Here is a 22,249-nt window from a genome sequence, read left to right on the forward strand (position 1 = left end):
CAGCTGTACATAAACAGACTTTTTTCCAAATGGGAAACGGAGATGCTCAGTGCAGGGACCTCAGCCAGGACAAAAAGGAGGGAGGAAGGGGGTGTGATTTGCTCTCACTTCAGTTCAGTTCACCTCACAGACCAATCAAAGAGGTACAGAATGAGGTGGCTTATCCATGCCTGACAGGTGAAAATACACAGAGTGGAGAGTGAGGGCTGCACATTGCTCTGAGGGAGTGGGCACCTGTGATTACTGTAGCCCGTCCCAGTCCCCATCCTTGCTGAACCATAGGAAAGGAAAAAATAGAACCCAGCCCCCCCTCTACCTGCAGGATCCTGGAAGATTTACAAAACCAGCTAGACAGGTTTTCTTTTTATTTTTCTTCTCTTTTTTTTTCTCTTTCTCAAGAGTAAGACAGTAAGATCCAGAACTGACAGTAAGACAGTAAGATCTGAACTTCTCTCTGGAACTGAGAAAAAAGCAGAGACAGATCTAGAAAGAAGTCAGAAGGCACACAACAGCTGAGAAAAATTTCACTTTTGGTCTTCAGCAGAACTTGCACATTTTAAAAATATCTTTTGTCTTCCTGCTTATTTTTGTTTTTTATTGTTTTTTATTATTCTTCCTTTCATATTGCATTTTAATTTTTCATCTTTCATGTCACTCATATTCCAAATAACTCACTGCTCTTGATCTTTTAATTTTTATAATTTTATACAGATTATATATTTCTTATCATACTATTGCTATTCCACATCCTAAATAACACAATTCCCTGGGCTTAATCCATTTCACTATCTTCCTGAGCTTTATTACAATTGTGTAAACTTTATTTTCTTACATACTACGCAAAGTTTCTATCCCTTACACTCACTATTTCTCCTCCATCTAATCTCGCATAAGTGTTCTTTCTTAAGCCAGCTCACATTCTTTTCCCCTCTAATAAGAGCCTTATTTCTGTTCCACCTTTTATAAACAGTGGTTAATTGGGTGAAATACCACAGTTATTGCTGCACCACAGTTAGTGAACAACAACTCCTTGTTGTTCACTAATTGCTTGTACTTTAAATCCCATAAAACTCTCTCCCACTGTATTATTTCATTTTGCCTTCCCTCTGCTCCTGATCAGTCGAGTGAGGGATTTTATTTCACTGTTGTCTCTCTCCCTTTTGTTTTTTCCCTCTCTCAACCTGGGCTTGTTCCTCCTTACTCTTATTAAGTTGCTTCCTCAATCCTCTCAAAATCATTTTCTTTACTGTAGACATCTTATATTCACTTTTTGCTTTTCTACAATATTCTTATTCCTGTTCCACCTTTATAAAACTTCATTCAGCTGTTGTAGCCATTGACCCTGTTGTGGTTTTTCTGCATTTTTACTCCTGTTGGTCCAGTATCTTTTCAATTTTACTTCATACCTCACAATATACTCTTCCCTTTTCATATCCCAATGTTCCTGTTGCCCTTCTGTGTTTTACTTGTGTTTTAAATTGTGCTCTATCCATTTCTTCACCTTGATTCTATCTCATTTCTTATCAGTCCTCCTCCCTCTTACCACACAATAACATTTCCCCCTTTTTTAGTCATCTCATATTCCCATTGACATTTCTTATAATATCTGCAACTTCTCTTCACATGTATTAATTTTAGTGCAACTGAAGATGAGATTTCTAATGTGGTAGGGGGGTCCTTTTCACTGGTGTAGGTTTAGTTGTTTGGTAACACTGCTTTGTTAAAAAACACCTGTACAACAGCATACAAGACCAGGTGAGAGTTGCCACTTCCAATAAGTCCACTGGAGGGAAGAACCCTCCAACAAAGAAGCCACCAACAGATAATGCACAAGTACAATAAGAGAGCCCACACAAACAGAAGGAAGGGCAACCTGATAGCACCCAGACAAAGAGATTAAAGTGACTGCACCACTGAGTCACAAAGCAATTCTAACACAGAAGTTCACCCCACAAAGACAGCTTGAAAAGTAGAGCATACAGAATCACAGAAAAAAAAAGTCACCTAAAATTGGGAGACAAGGAAAGAACCCCAATCTAAAGGAAGAACCCCAGTAAATGAGCTAAATAAAATGGAGGCAAGCAAACTATCAGACATAGAATTCAAAGCAATGGTTATAAGGATGTTCAAGGAACACAGTCACAACTACAAGGAACTGAGTGGGAACTACAACAGAATGGAAAAGGAAAGATAAACTATAAACAAGAACCTGGAAGAAATTAAGAATACAATATCTGAATTTAAAAAAATAAACTGGAAGGAATTAAAAGCAAGCTGGATGAAGCAGAGGACTGAATTAGTGAACTGGAAGACAAGGTAGAATGAAATATCCAGGTAGAGGAGCAGCACAAAAAAAAAGACTAAAAAATATGAAGATAGATTAAGGGAACTATAGGACAACATGAAACACAACAACATTTGAATCATAGGAATACCAGACAGAGAAGAAAAGAAGCAAGGGATAGAAAACCTGTTTGAAAAAATAATGGCAGAAAACTTCATTAATATGGATAGGGGAAAACTGATGCAAATTCAGGAAGCACACAGGGTCCCAATCAAGGTGAGCTTGAAGAGGCCTACTCCAAGACACATCATAGTTAAAATGCCATATTTTAAAGACAAAGAGAGAATCTTAAAACCAGTAAAGGAGAAACAGGAAGTAACATGCAAAGGAGCTCTGATAAGACTAGCAGCAGATGTCTCAAAGAAACACTACAAACCAGAAGGGAATGGCAAGAAATATTCCAAGTAATAAAAACAAATATCTGTAACCAAGACTACTCTACCCAGCAGGCTCTCAATGAAATGGAAGGTGAAATGAAGTGTTTCCCAGACAAAAGAAGGCTAAATGAATATGTATCCACCAAACCAGCAATGTAAGACATGCTGAAGGGACTGCTTTAAGAACAGGAAGAAAAAGAGTGAAAGAGAGAGGGACACAGGTACAAAGGTGAAAAATGAATAAATACCTAACAATAATAGACTTAAATGTAAATGGATTAATTGCTCCAATCAAAGGACATAGCATAGATGAATGGATAAGAAAACATGACCAGCACATATGCTGCTTACAGGAGTCCCGCCTGAGAACAAAAGACCTACACAAATTGAAAGTGAAGAATTAGAAAAAATATTCCAATGAAGTAGACAGGATAAAAAAAGGTGGAGTAGCAACTTACATCAGACAACACTTATATCAGACAAAATAGACTGAAAACAAAGGCTATAAAAAGAGACACAGAAGGACACTTTGTAATACTCAAGGGAAGAATCCATCAAAAACAAATGAACATTGTAAACATATATGCACCCAATATAGGAGCACCCAGATATATAAGAAAAATCTAGGAGGACTTCAAAAAAGATAGAGACAGCAACACACTTATAGTAGAGGATTTAACACCCCACTATCAACAATGGACATATCTTCCAGAAAGTATCAACAAGGTTATTGTGGCATTGAACAATGCCCTGGATCAAATAGACTTAACAGATATATATAGAAACTTTCATCCCAAAGAAGCAAAATGCACATTTTTTTCAAATGTACATGGATCATTTTCAAAGGTAGACCACATGATAGGACATCAAACAAGCCTCAAAAAATCCAAGAAAATTAAAGTCATATCAAGCATTTTCTTGTACCACAAGGGCCTGAAACTAGAAACCAACCTCAAGGAAAAAAACTCAAAAACAGTCAAACTCATGGAGATTGAATAGTATGCTATTAAACAATGAATGGGTTAAGAATGAGACCAAGTTAGAAATCAGAGAGCTTCTGTAAATAAATGAAAATGAACACGCAACATGCAAAACTTATGAGACACAGTGAAGCCATGCCTGAGAGGAAAATTTACAATGAACACGCCTACTTAAAAAAGATAGAAACATTTCAAATAAACAACATAATCCTACATCTACAAGAATTGGAGCAACAATGACAAACATTGCCCAGAGTGAATAAAAGGAAGGAAATGATCAAGGTCAGAGTAGAATTAAATGTCATGGAGACAAAAAGAACAATAAATCCAGGAGCTGGTTCTTTGAAAAGATAAACAAAATTGACAAGCCTGTAAGCAGACTCACCAAGAAAAAAAGATAAAGGACCCAAATAAATAAAATCAGAAATGAAATAGGAGAGATTAGAACTGATACCACAGAAATACAAAGGATTGTAAGAGATTACTATGAACACCTATATGCCAAGAAATTTGAAAACCTGGGTGAAAAGGACAAATTTCTAGAGAAATATAATCTTCCAAAATTGAATCAAGAAGAAGCAGAAAGCCTGACTAGACCAATAACAACTAGTGAGATGGAAGCAGTAATCAGAAGACTCCCAGCATACAAAAACCCTGGACTGGACAGTTTCACAGGAGAATTTTATAAAACATTTAAGGAAGAGCTAATGCCTATGGTCAGACTATTCCAAAAATCCATGGAGGGAAGACTCCCAAACTCATTTCATGAAGCCAGCATCATTCTAATCTCAAAAACAAATAAAGACACAACAAAGAAACAAAACTACAGGCCAATATTGCTGACTAACATAGATTTTAAAATATTCAACAAAATATTGGCAAACTGCATCCAGCAACACATTAAACAGTCATACACTGTTATCAAATAGGATTCATGCCAGGGATGCAAGGGTGGTACAATATTCACAAATGCATAAATGTAATATATCACATAAAGAAAAGACAAAAATCACATGATCATAACAATAGATGTGGAATAACATTTGATAAAGTACAGCAACCACTTATGATAAACACACTCAGCAAAGTGGGAGTAGAGAGAATACCCTCAACATAATAAAAGCCATATATGAGAAACCTATAGCCAACATCATACTCAATGGGCAAAATCTAAAAGTTTCCCAATAAGATCAGGAGCAAGACAATGATGTCTGCTTTCAGTTCTATTCAACATAGTATTGGAAGTTTTAGCCACAGTGATCAGATAAGAAAAGAAATAAAAGACATTCAAATTGTAAAGAAGGAAGTAAAACTGTCATTATTTGCAGATGACATGATAGTTTACATAGAAAACCCTATAGACTCCACTAAGAAACTATTAGACCTAATAAGTGAATTTGTCAAAACAGTGGGATACAAAGGCAATATTCAGAAATTGAGGACATTTGGACACCAAAACAACATATCAGAAACAGATACCAGGAAAAATATCTTATTTGCTATAACAACAAGAAAAATAAAGTACCTAGGAATAAACCTAATCAAGGAGGTAAAAGACCTGTACTCAGAAAACTACACAACACTGAAGACACACAAAAAATGAAAGCAGATACCGTGTCATGGATTGGAAGAATTAAAATAATCAAAATGTCCATATTATCCAAAGAAATATATAGATTCAATGAAATCCTTATTAAAATACCAATGGCACAATTCACAGATACAGAACAAATATTTCAAAAGTTTATATGGAACCATAAATGACCCTGAATAGCCTCAGCAATCTTAAGAAAGAAGAACAAAGTAGGAGGGATCACAATACCTGATATAAAACTATATTAGAAGGCCACTGTAATCAAAAGAGTCTGGTACTGTTATAAGAACAGATACATAGATCAGTGGAACAGAATTGAGAGCCCAGAAGTAAACCTATGTCTTTATGGTCAGTTATATTCGACCAAGGGGGCAGGAGCATAAAATGTAGTAAAAACACCTCTTCAACAAATGCTGTTAGGAGATCTAGACAGCTATATGAAAAAAAAAAAAAGAAAAGAAAAGAAACTTGACTACCAACTTATACCATACAGAAAAATAAACTCAAGATAGATAAAAGGCTTAACTAGATATCCCAACACCATAAAAATCCTAAAGGAGAACATAGGCCAGAGAATTTTAGATATTCCACACAACAATATTTTTAACGATATGTCCCCTAGAGCAAGGGACACAAAGGAAAGAATAAACAAATGGGACTACATCAAAATACAAAGCTTCTGCATGGCTAAAGAAAATATTAGTAATATGAAAAGGGAACCAGCATATGGAAAAATGTATTTGCCAATGATACCTTGGACAAGGCTTTGATCCCTAAAATATATAAAGAGCTCATATGACTCCACATCAGAAAGACAAACAATCCAATTAAAATTGAGCAAAGCACCTGAACAGACACTTCTCCAAGGAGGATATATAGAAGGCCCAGAGACACATGAAGGATGATTAGCATCACTAGCCATTAGAGAGATGAAAATTAAAACCACAGTGAGATACCACTTCATACCTGTCAGGGTGTCTTGTCCATCATAAACAAATCAACAAACAACAAGTGCAGACAAGGCTGTGGAGAAAAGGGAACCCTAGTAAACTGTTGGTGGGAATGCAGACTGGTGCAGCTACTGAGGAAAACAGTATGGAATTTCCTCAGAAAACTAAGAATGGAACTGCCTTTTCATCTGGCAATTCCACTGCTGGGATTATACCCAAAGAATCCTGAAACGCCAAATCAAAAGAAACTATGCACTTCAATGTTCATAGCAGCACAATTTACAATAGCCAAGTATTGGAAGTAACCTAAATGACCATCAGTAAATGAGTGGATCAAACAACTATGGTACATTTACACAATGGAATACTATCCAGCAGAAAGGAAGAAGGAACTCCTTCCCTTCATGACAGCATGGATGGAACTGGAGAGCATTATGCTAAGTGAAATAAGCCAGGTGATGAAAGACAAATACCATATGATCTCACCTATAAGTGTAAGCTAAACAACAAAACCAAAAAGTGAGCAAAATATAAGGAGAAACATGTTAGTAAAGAACAAAATGACAGTAACCAGAGGGGTTGGAAGGGGGATAATGGGGTAAAGACAGGGAAGGGTCATGAAGGAACATGTATAAAGGATCCATGGGCAAAGACAATGAGGGGAGTACTGAATTTGGGAATTAGAGGTGGGTAGAACAGGGGAGAATAAGAAGGGGAAAATGAGAACAACTGTACTTAAACAACAATGAAAAATGAAAATAAATAATGAGAAGTGAAAGGCAAGGAACAATTAATTTTGAATGGGAATGTGGTAAGAACCAAAAAAAGTTTAGTGGGGAAAATGTCATGTGAGCCAGAGCTAGCTACATAATTTGCAGAGTTCCATGCAAAATGAAAACCTTTAGTCTTTTGTTCAAAAAAGAGCAAAAGTGTGTCTTATGTAGACAAGTTCTTTCCTTTCTTAGTCTCTCAACTTGTCATGGTGTTTTTTAATTTGTTATTTGATAATATTCTAAATAAAGTAAAATAAAAATGTAAAAACACAAATCTGTGCTACATTTACACAATGGAATACCATTAGGTCATAGAAAAGGAACTCTTACCAATTGGGACAGTGTAGATGGACCTGGAGAGCATTATGCTAAGTGAAATAAGCCAGTTGGAGAAAGACAAGCACCATATCATTTTAGTTGTATATGGAATCTATTGAGCCAAATGAATTAACAAGCAAAACAGTTTCAAAGATAGAGTGCAGGCTGACGTTTATTGGGGTACGGAGGTTAAGGGGCTAAGAAAGGTGATGGAAAAAGAGAAAAAAGAAACTCATGGCATGGACAAGAGTACAGTGATTGCCATGTGGAGGGTTGGAGTGCAGGGAGGTCCAGGAGGACATAGGGCCAATAAACGGTTATGGAAGGAGACTTGACTTGGGGTTATGAACATAGAATACAATGTACAGATGATGTGTTATAGAATGGTGCACCTGAAAACTGTGTAATTTTGTTAACCAGTGTCACCCCAATAAATTCGATAAAAATGAAATAAACTTAAAAATAAACAAGAAATAAATTTTTAAAAATCTACATGGTGAATTTTATTTCAATTAAAAATAAATTTAACACTTAGCCTAGAACACAGGAAGAAACTGGTGGCCCACATGTCAAAATGCAAGTTCGTTTTTAATAGTATAGGGTTTTAAAATAACAGTAATACAACTTTTTAAAAAATTTAGGTATATCCTGCATTTATGCATATGCATTCCCACACGCACACATTTGCACACACATTGAATGTTTTAGTAACTCTGGATTGTTATTCTCAGAAGAAATTAAGTATGAGTATGTTTAGTAAATAAATTAATGACTTTGAAAGACTATTAGGCATTTTGTTATTAGTCCATCTTCCATCAACCATATCTATAAAATAAATTGGCTATGTTGAGTTTTTTGTGGGGATTAGTAATTGAACATGTGACCTCTAAAAGTGTTTACTAAAAGTGGTGACCTCTGTAGACCTTCCTGGGCTCCTCTGTCTTTAGATGTAATTGTCTTCCAATATTTCATACCAGCTCTCTCATTAATTTCTTCTCCTTAGCACTTACCGTGCTCTGACATTATCCCACTTACATATGAGGTTTCCTGTTTGTCTTTCTCCTTGAATGTGTGTAGCTATGAGGGCAAGGGAACACTGCCTCTTTGACTGAACCCCTGGCACCTACAATGTATCTAACACGGAGTAGGTCATTCATGTATGTATGCTGTATGAATGAATGAATGAGATGCACGAGGATTCTCACAAAAGATAAATTTAACAAGATAATCTTCAAATAAACTAACCCTGGCTAGTCATTTTATTTTAAATTTAGAAATATTAACATAAAAATAACAGTATTAACAAATAACATCATCATGTGCTTACAATGTGCCAGAGAATGTTTTATGCAGTTTCCACATTTTTATTCACTTAATACTGAGGTATGTAGCTATGTGCTATTAATTAAACTATTTTACAAATAGAGGAACAAAAGAAGGGGACAATTCAATACTTTGCCCAGGAATGGAAGGTTGTTCTGATTCCAGAGTCTGAGCAGTTAGTTTCTTGATAAAACAGAACTATCTGAAAATAAAGGCTGTTAGATAAGAAGATATTTGATTCTGGTGAAAAATGTTTTCATTCTTAATAGCAGAACTGCTTCTCAGAAACACATAGTTTCTAGGACACAGCACAGACAGGCAGGATGTGGGCAGGGGTCACGATGGTTCAACTTCTTCAAATGCTGTAGATTGAATGTATGTAGCTTCCCAATATTCATATTTTGAAACTTAATTTCCAACCTGACAGTATTCAGAGTTGGGGCTTTCGGGAGTTAAACTGGCCATGAGGGAAGAAGCCTCATGAGAGGTATTCATGCCCTTATACCGGTCACTCCAGAAAAATACCGCGCTCTATCTGCTATATAAGGGCATGGTGTGAAGTTAAATAGTCTGCAACCCAGGAAAGGACCTTCCAACCACCACCTAACCATGCTGGCACCTTGCTCTTATCCTCAGGCTGCAGAAATGTGTGGTATAGATTCCTCTTATTTATAAGCCACCCTGTCTGTGGTTTTATAGCACCATGAATGGACTCTGACACTGACAGATGAGTTACTTTTCCAGATTACATTATCGAATGAATGGGAGATTCATTATTGTGTGAATTTAATTGTACACATACTTTCTTATTTCTGTCTTATTTCTAGATCTAAGGGCTGGGGGAGTTATTTTTCAAGGATATAATCCCTGATACAAACTATGGTTAAGCACTCTGATTTCTACTTGGGAAAAAAAAGGCATGCATTTGCAGGAGCAGTTGGTACTTCCTAATATATGTACACACCCTGCTGAACAGGAAGGTGGAACAGGCTTTCAGTTTCAAACCGTACATTTGCAAGGACAAGGGAGGAAAGCCACGGCCATGGCAGGTGAGTTTTTGTTAGTTTGATTGTTTTACTGTCTAAAAGGGCCCATCTTGGGGGAAAATTTTGAAAGCAGATGGCTTTTGGGGAAGCCATAATTAGCTTCTGTGAATGTTTAGGGGAGCAGAACTGAGAGAGAGGGAAGAAAGAGGAGAGAGGCAAAGGGAAGTTGAGTGGGGCCCAGAAGACTTTCAGAGCTTTCAGAAATAAAAAGCATGAGTTAGAAAGGAACTGGGCTTTACTGGTATCCTGCTGTCATTTTGCAATCTTAGCAGAATTATGTGATGGGGGAGCACAATGCACAATGCATAAGATAGGTGCCTGCAGCTATTGTCCCCAAGTGGAATAGCCTTCACTCACATTCTTTTATTATGCAAAGTTGAATAAGCATGAGTTACCATCAGGCTGGTTTTCAGGCACTAACAGCCATAGTAAATGTAAGACTCCAGGGCATTCAGTGAGCATACCTGGATAACACTAAGGGAAGAATGAGAAATGTGAATATCCTCAGGATGACTGAACTGTGTGGAGGAGACATTTAATGGGCTAAATCTAAAGAAGGCTCTTCCCTACTGCTGACATGAGAAGAAATTGAGGTTGTTTTAGTGACTTGTAGAATATTTGTGCTTTAAATAGACAGGTTCCTGAAGTCAAAGAGGAAGGTATTTATCCACTCAGTAACCACTGGCACGATAAACGGTTTGTTGGATGGATTATTAGAGGAAAGAGTGCTGAGCCAGGAGGAGATGGAGAAAGTAAGAAATGAGAATGACACACCTATGGATAAGGCCCGAGATTTGTTTGATTCAGTCATTCGGAAAGGACACCAGGCAAGCCAAATACTTATCAATCAGATTGTTGAAGTTGACCTGCAACTGGCTGGCAAGCTGGGGCTTGCCTCAGGTAAGAACAACTCAGACTGGAGTTCACGCAGCTTGTGTCTTTGTGCCCATATCTGATTTCTTCACTGGTCATGCTAGTTTGCTGACAACTTTATGTCTGGCTTCAGGTCCCCACTTGTAAATCTTTGGCACTATTTTTATCCCCTATCTCTTTACTTTTTTTTAATTCTTTAGCCTCAGTAGCCTTCTTTGGATTAAAACTAATTTTTCATCCTAATAAGCAGTAGAAGCTTCATACTGTATCTTCCAGTCCTCCTGGCAAGGCACATTATTTATTTAGTTAATTTCTTAGTTAAGTCTAGGGCTCCTTATAAATTTATAGAGTTATCTGACATGGGGACTTAAGGTGTGTAATCAAATAAAGTATATTATTTCTCTCCAAATTTTGCTCTTCAGGATGAATAAAACACATTTCAATGATGGTGAAGCACTCAGAGAATAAATCCAATACTTACAGAAAAGCTAGGATTTTAAAAGTGGACTCTTTTTTCTAATTGTCCTCTGTATTTCCTTTTGAGTAACATTGTCCACTATCAAAGAACTAGGCTGTGGACCACTGTGTAAAGCCACCCATCTACCTCCCATCTTGCTTAGGCCCTGATTCAGGACTCAGGCAACTGACCTGCCCCTTCTACAGTCCTTAAGTCCCTCCACAGAGCAGAGTTGGGGTCTCAGGAGAACTCTCATCCACTGTTCTCTTTTATAGGTCCAGTCAGATGAAAAATGTTCTTTGAAAGCTAGAAGCCATTTTTCCTAGGGACTTGCCTCTATGCCTCTCCTACTGATAGAAAAAGTTTAACTCTGGATAATTTGTTATTTTTCATTCACTACCACTTTTTCAATAACACTTTCCCCCAATTTATAAACAGTAAATAACAATAAGGATTTAGAAAACAGTTTTTCTTCCTTGTTATTCCTTTCAGTTCCTAGTCCTTGAATTCCAGAGGCACTTGTGCACCCACTGTGTAACTCTAACATCTGGATTCAGCCTCTCCATTTGTCAAAAGATACCTCTTCAGTCAGGGCTATCATGAATTTATCGCTCCAATGAGGGAGTGATAGATTCCCTTGACTTGCTAAGATCCATGGTAATTAGATGTCCTATTTGAATGACTCTAATGGGAAAGATCTTTCTAAAAGAAAGTTCTTAGCATGTACACTACTGTCAAAACAAGGCCTCCACCAGAAAACGTTCTTGAATTTATTGATGCTCAATTTAGTCCAGCAGTCTAGATGCGAGGATGGGACAAGTTGCAGTCTGCTAACTTGGGGGTGACATTTTGTGGGAGGCTATGGCTCTCCCTCTTTCAGAGCAGGGAAATAGACCAAATTGTGTCTAAGGAAACTTATCTTCAATAGGAACTATGTAATATAGACTCAAAAGTATGTCACATTTGTTAGCTTCTGCTGATTCTTAAAGTTTCTGGAATAATCTTCTTCAGCATATATTGTTATATTGAGAGCCTTATAAACTTAAAAACTTCAAATTTAATTCTTCAAATTGACAATCATAATGAATCATGACCTCAGATGGTACATTATAGGTTTTATTGATTTAATGCACCAAATAGAGTGCAAAAACACTGAGGCTCTTTAGTGTTTTTGTGTAGTGTAACACTGTGTATGGCAAGTGCAGATTACAGTAACTGTGGTCAATACTCCTGTCATACACAAAAATCTACAGTGACTTTAACTGTCAAAGATTAGATACCTTAGTTTTCTCCAAAGTCCAGGTCAGCTGAGTTAGACAACTCAGTTTGCACATACCTTTTACATAGTAGTGGTCACCTCAAAAGCCACCTTAAAACATGTACATTAAGAGAATTCTTGATTCTGTAGCTGATCGAATCTCAACTCTACCTCATCATAAAAAGCAGAAATCAAGGGATTCACTTATAGATACTCCTTTGTTCTGCTTCAAATGTTAAAGTCCAGTAATTCATGTGGTGAGGCTTTATTTCCCAGTAAACAGTGTGGTTCTAGGTAAATCACATTTTGAACAGTATTAAAAGTTGTGGAAGTTCTTTTCAATAGACAGCTTCCAAAACATTAGGTCAACATACTCCAAACATGTTAAGTGACTATTTTAATGTCTTTTATCTTTTCTTAGGTCCACAATCAGAAAGTTGTCATAATACACAAGACTCTCAAGCAGAGATACCACCCATTCCAGGTATGGTATGCTCAAAGCAAGAACATTTTGAAGCTTAACTTCCTTGATATTAAGCACAGATTTGTGTGATAAACCTAGAGTTAGGATACAATAGGTAATTCTCCTGGATTAATCATATGCCTTTTTTCTTTTTCCTATTCTCCTTTCACGGAAGTCATTCTTGCAGTTACACTACCACAATTATACTAACAAATTATGAATCTGCGTCTTAAGTTCTGACCACCCACTTGAATGCTATACTTCACTACTGTAGTGCCTGCTGAACATATGCACTCATCTCTAACAGACCCCATTGTTTATAAATATCGAGAGCTGGATTTGCATTTATTCTTTCCCATACATTGCTTCTCCTTTGGTTAATGGTGCCACCATCACCAAGTTATTTGAACCAAAACCCTAAATTAGCTCTTTATCTTTTTCTTTTCCCTCACACCCTACAAGCAGTGGCCAAATTTTATTGATTCCAGTCTCAAGTCCAGATCCATCTATCCACTTCTAATTTTATTATTATAGATCTGAGACCCAATTCCCACAGGCCCCTGTGACTCATAGTCATGTCTCTCATTATATTTTCTCTTGAGTTTTAAAAAATGAAGTCATCATTGTCTCTCAATAGGCTTTAAGCTTCATGAGAAAATTAGACATCTTTGATTTCTTCATAAGAACGATCCCATCTAACAGTAATCGATTCATAGTGTGCATGAAATAAATATTTGTTAAAATGCTATTTTACTGAATAATTTCATCAAAATTGCGACTATTTGCTACACCATTAGAACAATATTTAGCATATGGCCACTGTGTCACAGACCTTGATCTATAGATGGTTTCAAGTGCAACTAGCAAGACAAAGAGGTTCCTGTTTTTATATACAAGTTATGAATGACTAAGTATTTAAGAATCCCCACCACCAGTTAAAGTTAGCCAAGAATTTAAGGATGAATATAACCCAACACACACCCATATCAGTTAAGATGATATGGAATGCTGTAACAATTCAAACACTTTTCTTCAAATTAGTTAGTTGTTTTTTTATAATTTATTTTTATTTTTTTTATTAATGTTCAAATACAGTTGTCTCCATTTATGGCATGGATTTAATAGAAGCCTATGCCTCATTTGTGAGTAGGTGAACTTCATCAGCACACACCTCTTCACGAAGTGCAAACTCAGATGCCTGTAAAAATGCCCAAACAACTGTGGTCTCAACCATCAAATAATGGCATTGGAAGAAATATGGAAAATCACTGGCGAGAGATTGTGCTGGGCTCGGCCTGGATATGTCACACCATCCTGCCTGCATTCCTTGTCTTGAACTCAGTCACATGGCCAAACCAAACTGCTAGGGTGGTTGGCAGCACAGACTAGCTGTGTGTGCAGGAAGAAGAAGATAGAATGTTGTTGAATAGCTAGCCAATCTCTGCCACAAACATTTAAATGCAAAATGTTTCATTTCACACAGTATTGAAGGTGGCCCAAGGAAATCCCAGGTCCAAGATGACAAGGAAGACCTAAAAAATGTCTCAGGCCTCTACTCTGAAAAAATGGTCTCAGATTTATTGAGTCTTGACAAGGTCAATATGTGCTAGATTCCTTATTAGCAAACATCATTTTTGTATGAATCCAGCTTCTTTCTTACTAAATAATCATTATTTTATTTGTTCTGGAAAAGTAGTTCACCCACAATTCTCAAATTATTTCATCAGAAAGTGACTCTTTTCTCTTAAAGTAAGAAGACCTTAGATTTGGAAAAAATTTGAGGCCAAGGAAGTAAATATGTCATCAAACTTAGAAATTTCTGTAATAAATCTATTAAGGGTGGTTATCCCATGCATGTTTTCTTAGGTACTTCAGTAGATAGGACATTCACTATTTAAACACCCTTTTCCTTAACCAAGAAAAAATAACTCTGATATAATCCAGCTGTTTCTCTTTATTATTTTTCTTTGTTCTCTTGATTTGTGTATCATGAAAGAGAATGTTTCTTTCTCCTAAAAATGATATCTATAGTTTTGTATAATATGTTTATTCTAATTCTCTTTTACTTTACCCACAGTAAACATATTTCATGATGTCTGGGTTTACCTAAACAAATATACTATCATTTTTTCAAATTTCCCCTCAAAATTGAATATAACTTTCTTATGTAAATAGTTTAGTTTCTGAAAGATCATCCAAATATTGAAAAAACATATTTATTTTGATAGACAGTTTATGTTACTTCTTTAGCAAGTACCTCACATTGTTGGATGGTGTTAAACTTATAATGAAAATAAACCCTAAAAGCTTTACTACATAGAACACCATGAAAGCTCTTCCTCATATATTTACATAATCAATGTTTAGTTGTCATGAATCCATCTAGTATGCATCTTGATTTTAGCATTTAGCATTCTATTTCATATTCATTCTAGTTAATACATTTAATATTCTTCACTCTCCTCCTCATATGTACATACAGTTGAGAAAGCCTGAAGAACTAGACAAAAACCCTTTCTTCCTCCATTTTTTTCTTTCTTTCTTCTTTTGTCTTTTCTTCATCTGTCTTCCTCTCTCTCCTACATCATCTTACTCTTTCCTTCTGTCCTTCCTTCCCTCCCTTTCTTCTCTTTTCTTTCTTACTTTCCTTCATTCTCTCCTTGCTTCTTTCTCTAACCCTCTCTCCCCTACCACACCCTGTTCCTTCCTTCCTTCCTTCCTTCCTTCCTTCCTTCCTTCCTTCCTTCCTTCCTTCCTTCCTTCCTCCTTTCTTTCCTTCCATCTCTAATGCCTACTGTCATACCTAGTGACTAAATCAATAATAAACATATTTATTTTGAAATACTTTCTTCCTCCATTAAATTTTATTCTCAACCTTAAATCAGTTGAAATAATTTTATATTTTAACTAGTTCATTTAATGTATTATTTTTTGAGGGATCTCTCATGCATGGCCTTGAAAATTTTCCATTTTATTTTTTATTTTAAAGTATTTGTAAATGGATGATCCTAAGAGATAAAGGTAGATCCCTGTATCTTACCACTGGAAATCTCCTCTGGTTTGAAATATGTTCCTATAGCAGTGTTAACAACTAGCCCAGCATTTTTCTTTTAAAGATTTATTGCCTCCCCTGTAGCTTCATACACAGATGCTGCTGCGATTGGACCCTCAGGGATGGAATTATTCATAATATCTCTTGTCTGTTGCAGCTCCTGAGGCAGTGCAAGGCAACCAAGGTCCAGGAGGGAGTGTCAAGCTTTGTCCTGCAGAAATAGCAGAAAGAATAAGGAAAGAAAAGTCAGGAGAGGTGCTGTACCTAGAACACAAGGATCTGGGTGGAAAAAAACAACAACACTGGACACCACTGTAAAGGGCAGTGGTACTTTCTTACAACCAGTTCCCTTGAGAGGTTCTGGAAAATTATCCTGCTGTTTCCCTTACATAAAAGATTCCTATCTCTTAGAATCCCAGGCCTATGTATGGACTTCCAAGATTGACACAACTCTCTAGGCACAACATTATAATAATAACAACAATGGCATCCACTGTATTCTTAATATGAGTCAGATACTGTCCAAGGAATGTTGACTATAGTAATACCTTAAAGACTCAAAAATAGCCCATTTTATAGATCAGGAAACTGAGGCATAGGTTACAAAATATTTTGGAAAAACCAGTAAACTGAGGAGTCAGTTTTAAATTCTACCATTCTTGTTTCAAAGCCTGTTTTCTCACACAATATTAGCTTTCAAAATAATTAAATTAAATGAGCAGTTCTCATCTGGGCATCTATAAACTCTATTTTAACTCCTATAGTAAGATTCATTTGCGCCCCCCCAGCCCAAGTTTTTAATCTATAATTCTTAAGATTTGGTTTCTAGATAAAACTAGGGAAAGAGAAATGGTCTTACACCATCAGGGTGAATATTTAGTTGAAGAGAACAAGACTGTTTATGCAATCTGCATTTCCTACAGATTTACCCAATAATGGGAAAGGCCACTCGCACACGTCTTGCCCTCATTATCTGCAACATAGAATTTGAGAAGCTTTCTAGAAGAGCTGGAGCTGAAGCTGATATCAGTGGTATGGAGAAGCTGCTAGAAGATCTGGGATACACTGTGGATGTGAAAAAAAACCTTACTTCTCTGGTAAATTCTTCCTGAATGCCAGGGCAATGATCATCCCCTTCGTGGAAGTTCTGGTTGAAGCACTAGAATCTTAACCTCTTGATAGCCTAAAATTTAAATTCTCCCTTGGAGTGTGCTTAATGCTACAGTAATTCCTTCTAACATAGAGGTTTTAGCAAGATCTTATAGAACTTTTATTTGCGAATTTGGGAATTGTTCTATTAAGACAATAATACACTTTCCAGTCTACTCAAAATTCCTGAGTGGCATGCTACACTGCTCATCACCTTTCTTTGAATTGAAACTGAAATTTTCTTTTGTTCCCATTGATTTTTATATCACCCAGGAATTTCTTAAATGTCTCTTTATTGAATTCCCAGGGTGAATCTCATGATAATGAATCTCATTCTCCAAAATCAATTATATGGTCTCTTTTAGGACATGACTACAGAGCTGAAGGCATTCGCTGCCCGCAAGGAACACAAGACTGCTGACAGTACTTTCTTGGTGTTCATGTCTCATGGTATTCGAGAAGGCATTTGTGGAAAGAAACACTCTGAGGAAGTTTCAGACATATTATCCATCAACACTGTCTTTCAAATTTTGAACACTAGGAACTGTCCAAGTTTGAAGGACAAACCCAAGGTGATCATCATCCAGGCCTGCCGTGGTGGTGAGTGCTGATGTCTGATTGAACACAAGATATACAAGTATTGACTTCATCATTCATATATATCCACTATTTTTTCTTTTGTGTGTGTGAGTTTGTTACTTAATGTCAGAGAATACCTACTGTCACCAAACAAAATTGTAGCTGCTATGAGTTGTATGAATGGTTAGTAGATATTTATTCTATTTTAAACTAAAATAGAATATTTTTAGCCTTAAGACTTTGGTATTTCAGTTGTCATTTGAATTTACTTAAAGGTTACTAGAAATAAGAGTTCTTAAAAAGATAGTTAATGGGATGTATGTGTATATATGCATATAAATGAAAGATGGAGACAAATAAATTAGTAAATATGGTTGAAGAGAAGTTTAAGGGAGAAAGTGATTCTTTTGGCTGTTGGAAGTTACAAGAAACAAAATCTTGTCTTTCTAGAGAACGAAGGGGTGGTGTTATTAAAAGATTCAGTAGGAGATTTTGGAAACAGCTCTTCACAGGCTCCAGAAGATTTTGAGTATGATGCCATTAAGAAAGCACATGTAGAGAAGGATTTCATTGCTTTCTGCTCTTCAACACCAGGTAATGAGTTCCTGTGTAGGGCACCTCTGAGAGAAGTACTAATGCAGGAATCCACACACACTCAGTAGAGAATGAGCATCTGTCGAACTTTCCTTGAAACTTCTGAAGAACAACTCAAACAGTCCTCCCAGTTTAAACCTTTAATTACTCTGATCAAATGTGCATATATTTTTATTAAATTAGTACTTAGTAAACTCCCATGGTGCAAAATTAGTCTCCTGGAACTGTGAGGGATAGAGGAATATCTACACTGAATAAATTAGGATCTGACTCCACATGGAAAAGGTTCACAATGTTGGGCTCATTCAGCAGTTCAATTTGCCTAGATTTCATGTATTTACAGAAAAGTAGACTTTGCAGGGAAAGGGAGAGGTAGAAAAGCAGATGAGGCAGTTTGAGGCTTTAAATTAAATTGGTTTTAAATAGAAGTATAGAATGAATGAAAAGAAGAAACCTTAATGATTTCTAAATCTAGGCTACTGATTAAGAGTACTGCCAATTATATTCTGACCCTGCCATTTAGTATTTATAAACTAGTTCTAGTTATTTCTCCTCTCTGGGCTTTCTTTGAATTCCTCACTGATATGTGTAAATACAAATGTCATTGTTCTAAGAATTAAATAAGGTAATATATGTGAAATATTGAGGATGATACAGAGTAAAACACATTAAATAATTGCTATTATTAAAGATGTATCCATTTGTAACTTAACTCAAGGCTTTTACCTTGAGTTGCTCCATAGCTGAAGGTTTAAATAAAAGTCATTTCAATTCTTTTATCTACTATGTTTTAAAATTTTGGGGGCATTCACATTTTTTCTTTGATTACCTATGGCCTTATAGCCTTGCCTCTGCTCAAATAGATTAATTTACAGATTCAATTATTTCCTTTAATGAGGTACCTACTCTCAGGGCATAGCTTGTTTCTTCATTGTGCTGATGATGTCCTAATCTAGAAATCAAAACTTTTTTTGCAGAAATCAAAAACAATGACACTAGGCAAAAAGTCCCATACATTTGCAGCTTGAGTGTACTTAGCTGACTTTAGCATTGGACGAAACTATTCTTTCAAATCCTTTGACCCTAGCATTCTACAAAGATTTACCTCTAACTCTACAGTCCTTTATATACCACTGTCTTCTATTGTCCTGATTTCTTTCTTCTTTTCTTTTACTTTCCTCACCCCTCCACTGCAGATGGCCCCTCAGATCATCAATTCTATCATCTTCAGCTAATTATTTTCCACTAGTAAACTTAGCTCCACATTTTCTGGAGTTAATCCCTACTGCACTGTAGTGCTCTCCTGAAGACACATGACCATTACTCCCTTAAGTTTACAAAGAACTTGAGAAGATTTTTGCCTCCACCATCTCTCTCATCTCCTTCCTTTATCTGGAACCAGCATCATAAAATAGCTGTGGTTTTAAATAGAATTTTAAACTGTTATCATTATATATTTTAGTACCATTGTTATTGGCTAAAAGATATTAACACTTGTGTTTTGGGTTATATGCATAGCTAGTTATGCCACTTCATATATTTCTTTGTACAATTTTAAAATGGCTTCATGATTTCTATGTCTCTACTCTTTATTTAGTTAATATAACTCTTCGGTATTCTCTTTTATAAGACTTTTGTCCTATAGTAGAATCTTTCTCTCTTAAACTTTTTCTAGGCTTGAACTTCTTTTATATTTGTACCATTTTCATATTTAACACTTTCATAGTTAACATTTTCTTTGTACAAATACCTTATGACCACTATTATTTGATTTCAATTAAATTATTTACAATGTAGATATTTAAAAAGTTATTAACATAATTACCCTGTATAGACCAGATATAACATATCTTGTATTCTCCCAGACACTTATAATACATTAGGTCTAAGCTTTAAATATATTTTATGGCAGAAATTATTACTCTAGCCCTTGCAATCAAGGCCTTTGCATTTAGAGTATATGATTAACTTGGTTCATAGTTAGTAAACAGCACTCATGAGATCCACTCACAGTTATTTCTTTGCCAAGGCCCAATCACTTCCCTCTACCCCATTCTTCCTTTCCCTCTCTCTCTATCAAATTTGCTAGTCCTTGAAATAAGATACAATGCCAACCTAGCTTTTGTAACATATGTGTCATTCTTCATATGACATAACAGTTGTCAAGTATCAGTAAAAATATATTCACTAACATTGAACATAGTCACTAAATAATGGCATACAGTGTGTAGAAAACAGCATGATCACAACAAACATCTTCAGCTGGAGTTAAAATCCTAGCATTCTATCTTTCTGTCCAGACAAGAGTTTTGCATGAGATTTGGGATGTGCTTTATTTACAGATAATGTTTCTTGGAGACACCCCAAAAAGGGCTCACTGTTTATTATGAAACTCATTGAACATTTGCAAGAATTTGCTTGGTCCTGTGACCTGGAGGAAATATTCCGAAAGGTAAGGCTCTAGATATTTCTCATACTCTACTTCCCTGGATATTTGACTATTCTAGTTGCAAACCTAGGGACAGCTCTGGCTGTGTTTATCATCCAGAAATGTACTTCTTTCTAAAAGAATTTTGAGGGTCCTTGGTGAGTCAGCAAACTTGAAAGCTAGATCCAACCTACTATGATCTAGAAATCAACCTCTAAAAATAACAATTTATTTTAACCCCTCCCCCAGTCTGAATACACAAAGAAATGGACTCCAATTAGTCTATGTCAATAGCTATTAGATTCAGCAACAGATTTAAAAGACCTGGTCAGTACCATGCTTTGATATCCATATCACTATGATTGTTACAGATGCACAGACCTTTTATTTTGCCATACTTTTTGTAAATTTTCCAGCTTAATTGAAGATTCTTCCACCCTGAAAAAAAAATACACTCTCTTTCCTCCTATAGGTTCGATTTTCATTTGAGCAACCAGATGTTAGGGTGCAGATGCCCACCACAGAAAGAGTGACTTTGACAAGATGTTTCTACCTCTTTCCAGGACATTAATATAAGTAAGTTATATTTGTGTCAAAGGGCAGAAGTGTGTGGTAGAAGTCATAGCATTGTGGGGACAGCCAAAACTTCATCCTGGCCCAGGTCTCAAGTTCTATTAAAATAAATGTGAGCCACTAAAAATAAGCCTCTCTGCTGGTTCAGTGCAGAGCACATTGCTCTTCTTTAAAGTTCAGCAGAGCTAGATGGCCCTTTCTCAGGGTCAGCTGAGAGAGATTGAGATGTGGCCCATTAGATGATGAAAATTTGGTTTTAGTCGTTCCCTTTCACTCAACAGAGCAATATTTAGACACAGCATGGCCTCTTTCTTTTCATGAGTGTGTATGTCCCCATAAATGAAGTGATTTTTAAACTTGTAATTTTTAGTAGAACTGTGTTTCTAATGTTTTTTTTTTATTTCTTTTTCTTGTAGGAAACCAGGAGTTCTGTCATTCTCTTCCTGTTTTGGGAATTATTTCAGCAGGAAACAGATATTTCTTTAAACATTCCAATAAATCTGAAATAAAAAAGAAAAAAACCAGAAGGGTTGCTATGGGTGTTTTTCCATTCTGAGACCATAGGGGGTGGGTTTGGAACAAGTAATGGATGTCTTTAGACTGACCCATGAGAGCTGAACTACCTAACAGTACCATTCTTTCTTTCTAGAAACCATTTTCTGGGCTGTCAGTTTCAGGGATACTGATGCAAATCTCACAGTAGGTATTTATCTTCAGAGAATTTTGGAGCTCAGCAGGAGAAATGTGGAGTGTGATAAGTGACTTAACTGGAGTTTACTACTACCAAAGCCTTGGCTAGAAATTACATATGTCTGTCTTTCCATAAGGTATTTTAGGGATGCAAAGCAATTTTGATTCAAACCCAGGAAACTCATAGTTTATAGTCTTATTAAGAAGACAAGAAGTCAACAAACACAAAACAATTAGCTCACAATACATGACACCCTATGAAAAAGCACTAGGATGTGTTGTATACTAAGTAATGTTCTTGTTAATGCAGTGGTAATGAATTTGGGGTGGAATCCTCCATTCAGCAATGTTACATTTAGGAAAGACTGGATAGCTTTTTACTGGAAATTATGAGCCCTTTCTAATCCTAACCCATTAGGGGTAAAGGT

At 36.2% G+C, this 22,249-nt stretch overlaps 2 protein-coding genes across 6 annotated transcripts in view; both read left to right on the plus strand.

Annotated features, from left to right (window-relative positions):
• The first annotated feature begins 9,632 nt into the window (after positions 1 to 9,632).
• CASP1 (caspase 1) lies at positions 9,633 to 21,664 on the plus strand. 3 transcript variants are annotated; one of them, XM_036028624.1, is made up of 10 exons: positions 9,633 to 9,708; positions 10,339 to 10,605; positions 12,715 to 12,777; positions 15,966 to 16,063; positions 16,732 to 16,905; positions 17,323 to 17,557; positions 17,987 to 18,130; positions 20,473 to 20,582; positions 21,031 to 21,134; positions 21,548 to 21,664. In XM_036028624.1, the coding sequence occupies exons 1-9, from the start codon at positions 9,702 to 9,704 to the stop codon at positions 21,127 to 21,129; spliced, it is 1,197 nt and encodes a 398-aa protein (XP_035884517.1). In that variant the 5' UTR covers positions 9,633 to 9,701; the 3' UTR covers positions 21,130 to 21,134; positions 21,548 to 21,664. The 3 variants fall into 3 exon arrangements, with proteins under 3 accessions (XP_035884517.1, XP_035884518.1, XP_028373386.2); XM_036028625.1 differs by lacking the exon at positions 12,715 to 12,777; XM_028517585.2 differs by lacking the exons at positions 9,633 to 9,708; positions 10,339 to 10,605; positions 12,715 to 12,777 and adding an exon at positions 15,539 to 15,562.
• The window catches only part of CASP4 (caspase 4), a 49,188-nt gene continuing 36,625 nt past the window's right edge, over positions 9,687 to 22,249 (plus strand). For all 3 annotated transcript variants that reach the window (XM_036028626.1, XM_036028629.1, XM_036028628.1), the window contains exon 1: positions 9,687 to 9,708. In XM_036028626.1, the coding sequence (XP_035884519.1) occupies positions 9,702 to 9,708 (7 nt within the window). In that variant the 5' untranslated portion in view covers positions 9,687 to 9,701. The remainder of the gene's footprint in view (positions 9,709 to 22,249) is intronic.

This window comes from Phyllostomus discolor, chromosome 6 (assembly GCF_004126475.2).
Source record: "Phyllostomus discolor isolate MPI-MPIP mPhyDis1 chromosome 6, mPhyDis1.pri.v3, whole genome shotgun sequence".
Lineage (NCBI taxonomy): Eukaryota > Metazoa > Chordata > Mammalia > Chiroptera > Phyllostomidae > Phyllostomus > Phyllostomus discolor.

Excerpts from the sequence above, each read along its gene's own strand:
- CASP1 (XM_036028624.1), top strand. Across the intron at positions 10,606-12,714 it reads CAAGCTGGGGCTTGCCTCAG|GTCCACAATCAGAAAGTTGT; the intron begins GTAAGAACAACT and ends ATCTTTTCTTAG. Across the intron at positions 12,778-15,965 it reads AGAGATACCACCCATTCCAG|CTCCTGAGGCAGTGCAAGGC; the intron begins GTATGGTATGCT and ends TGTCTGTTGCAG.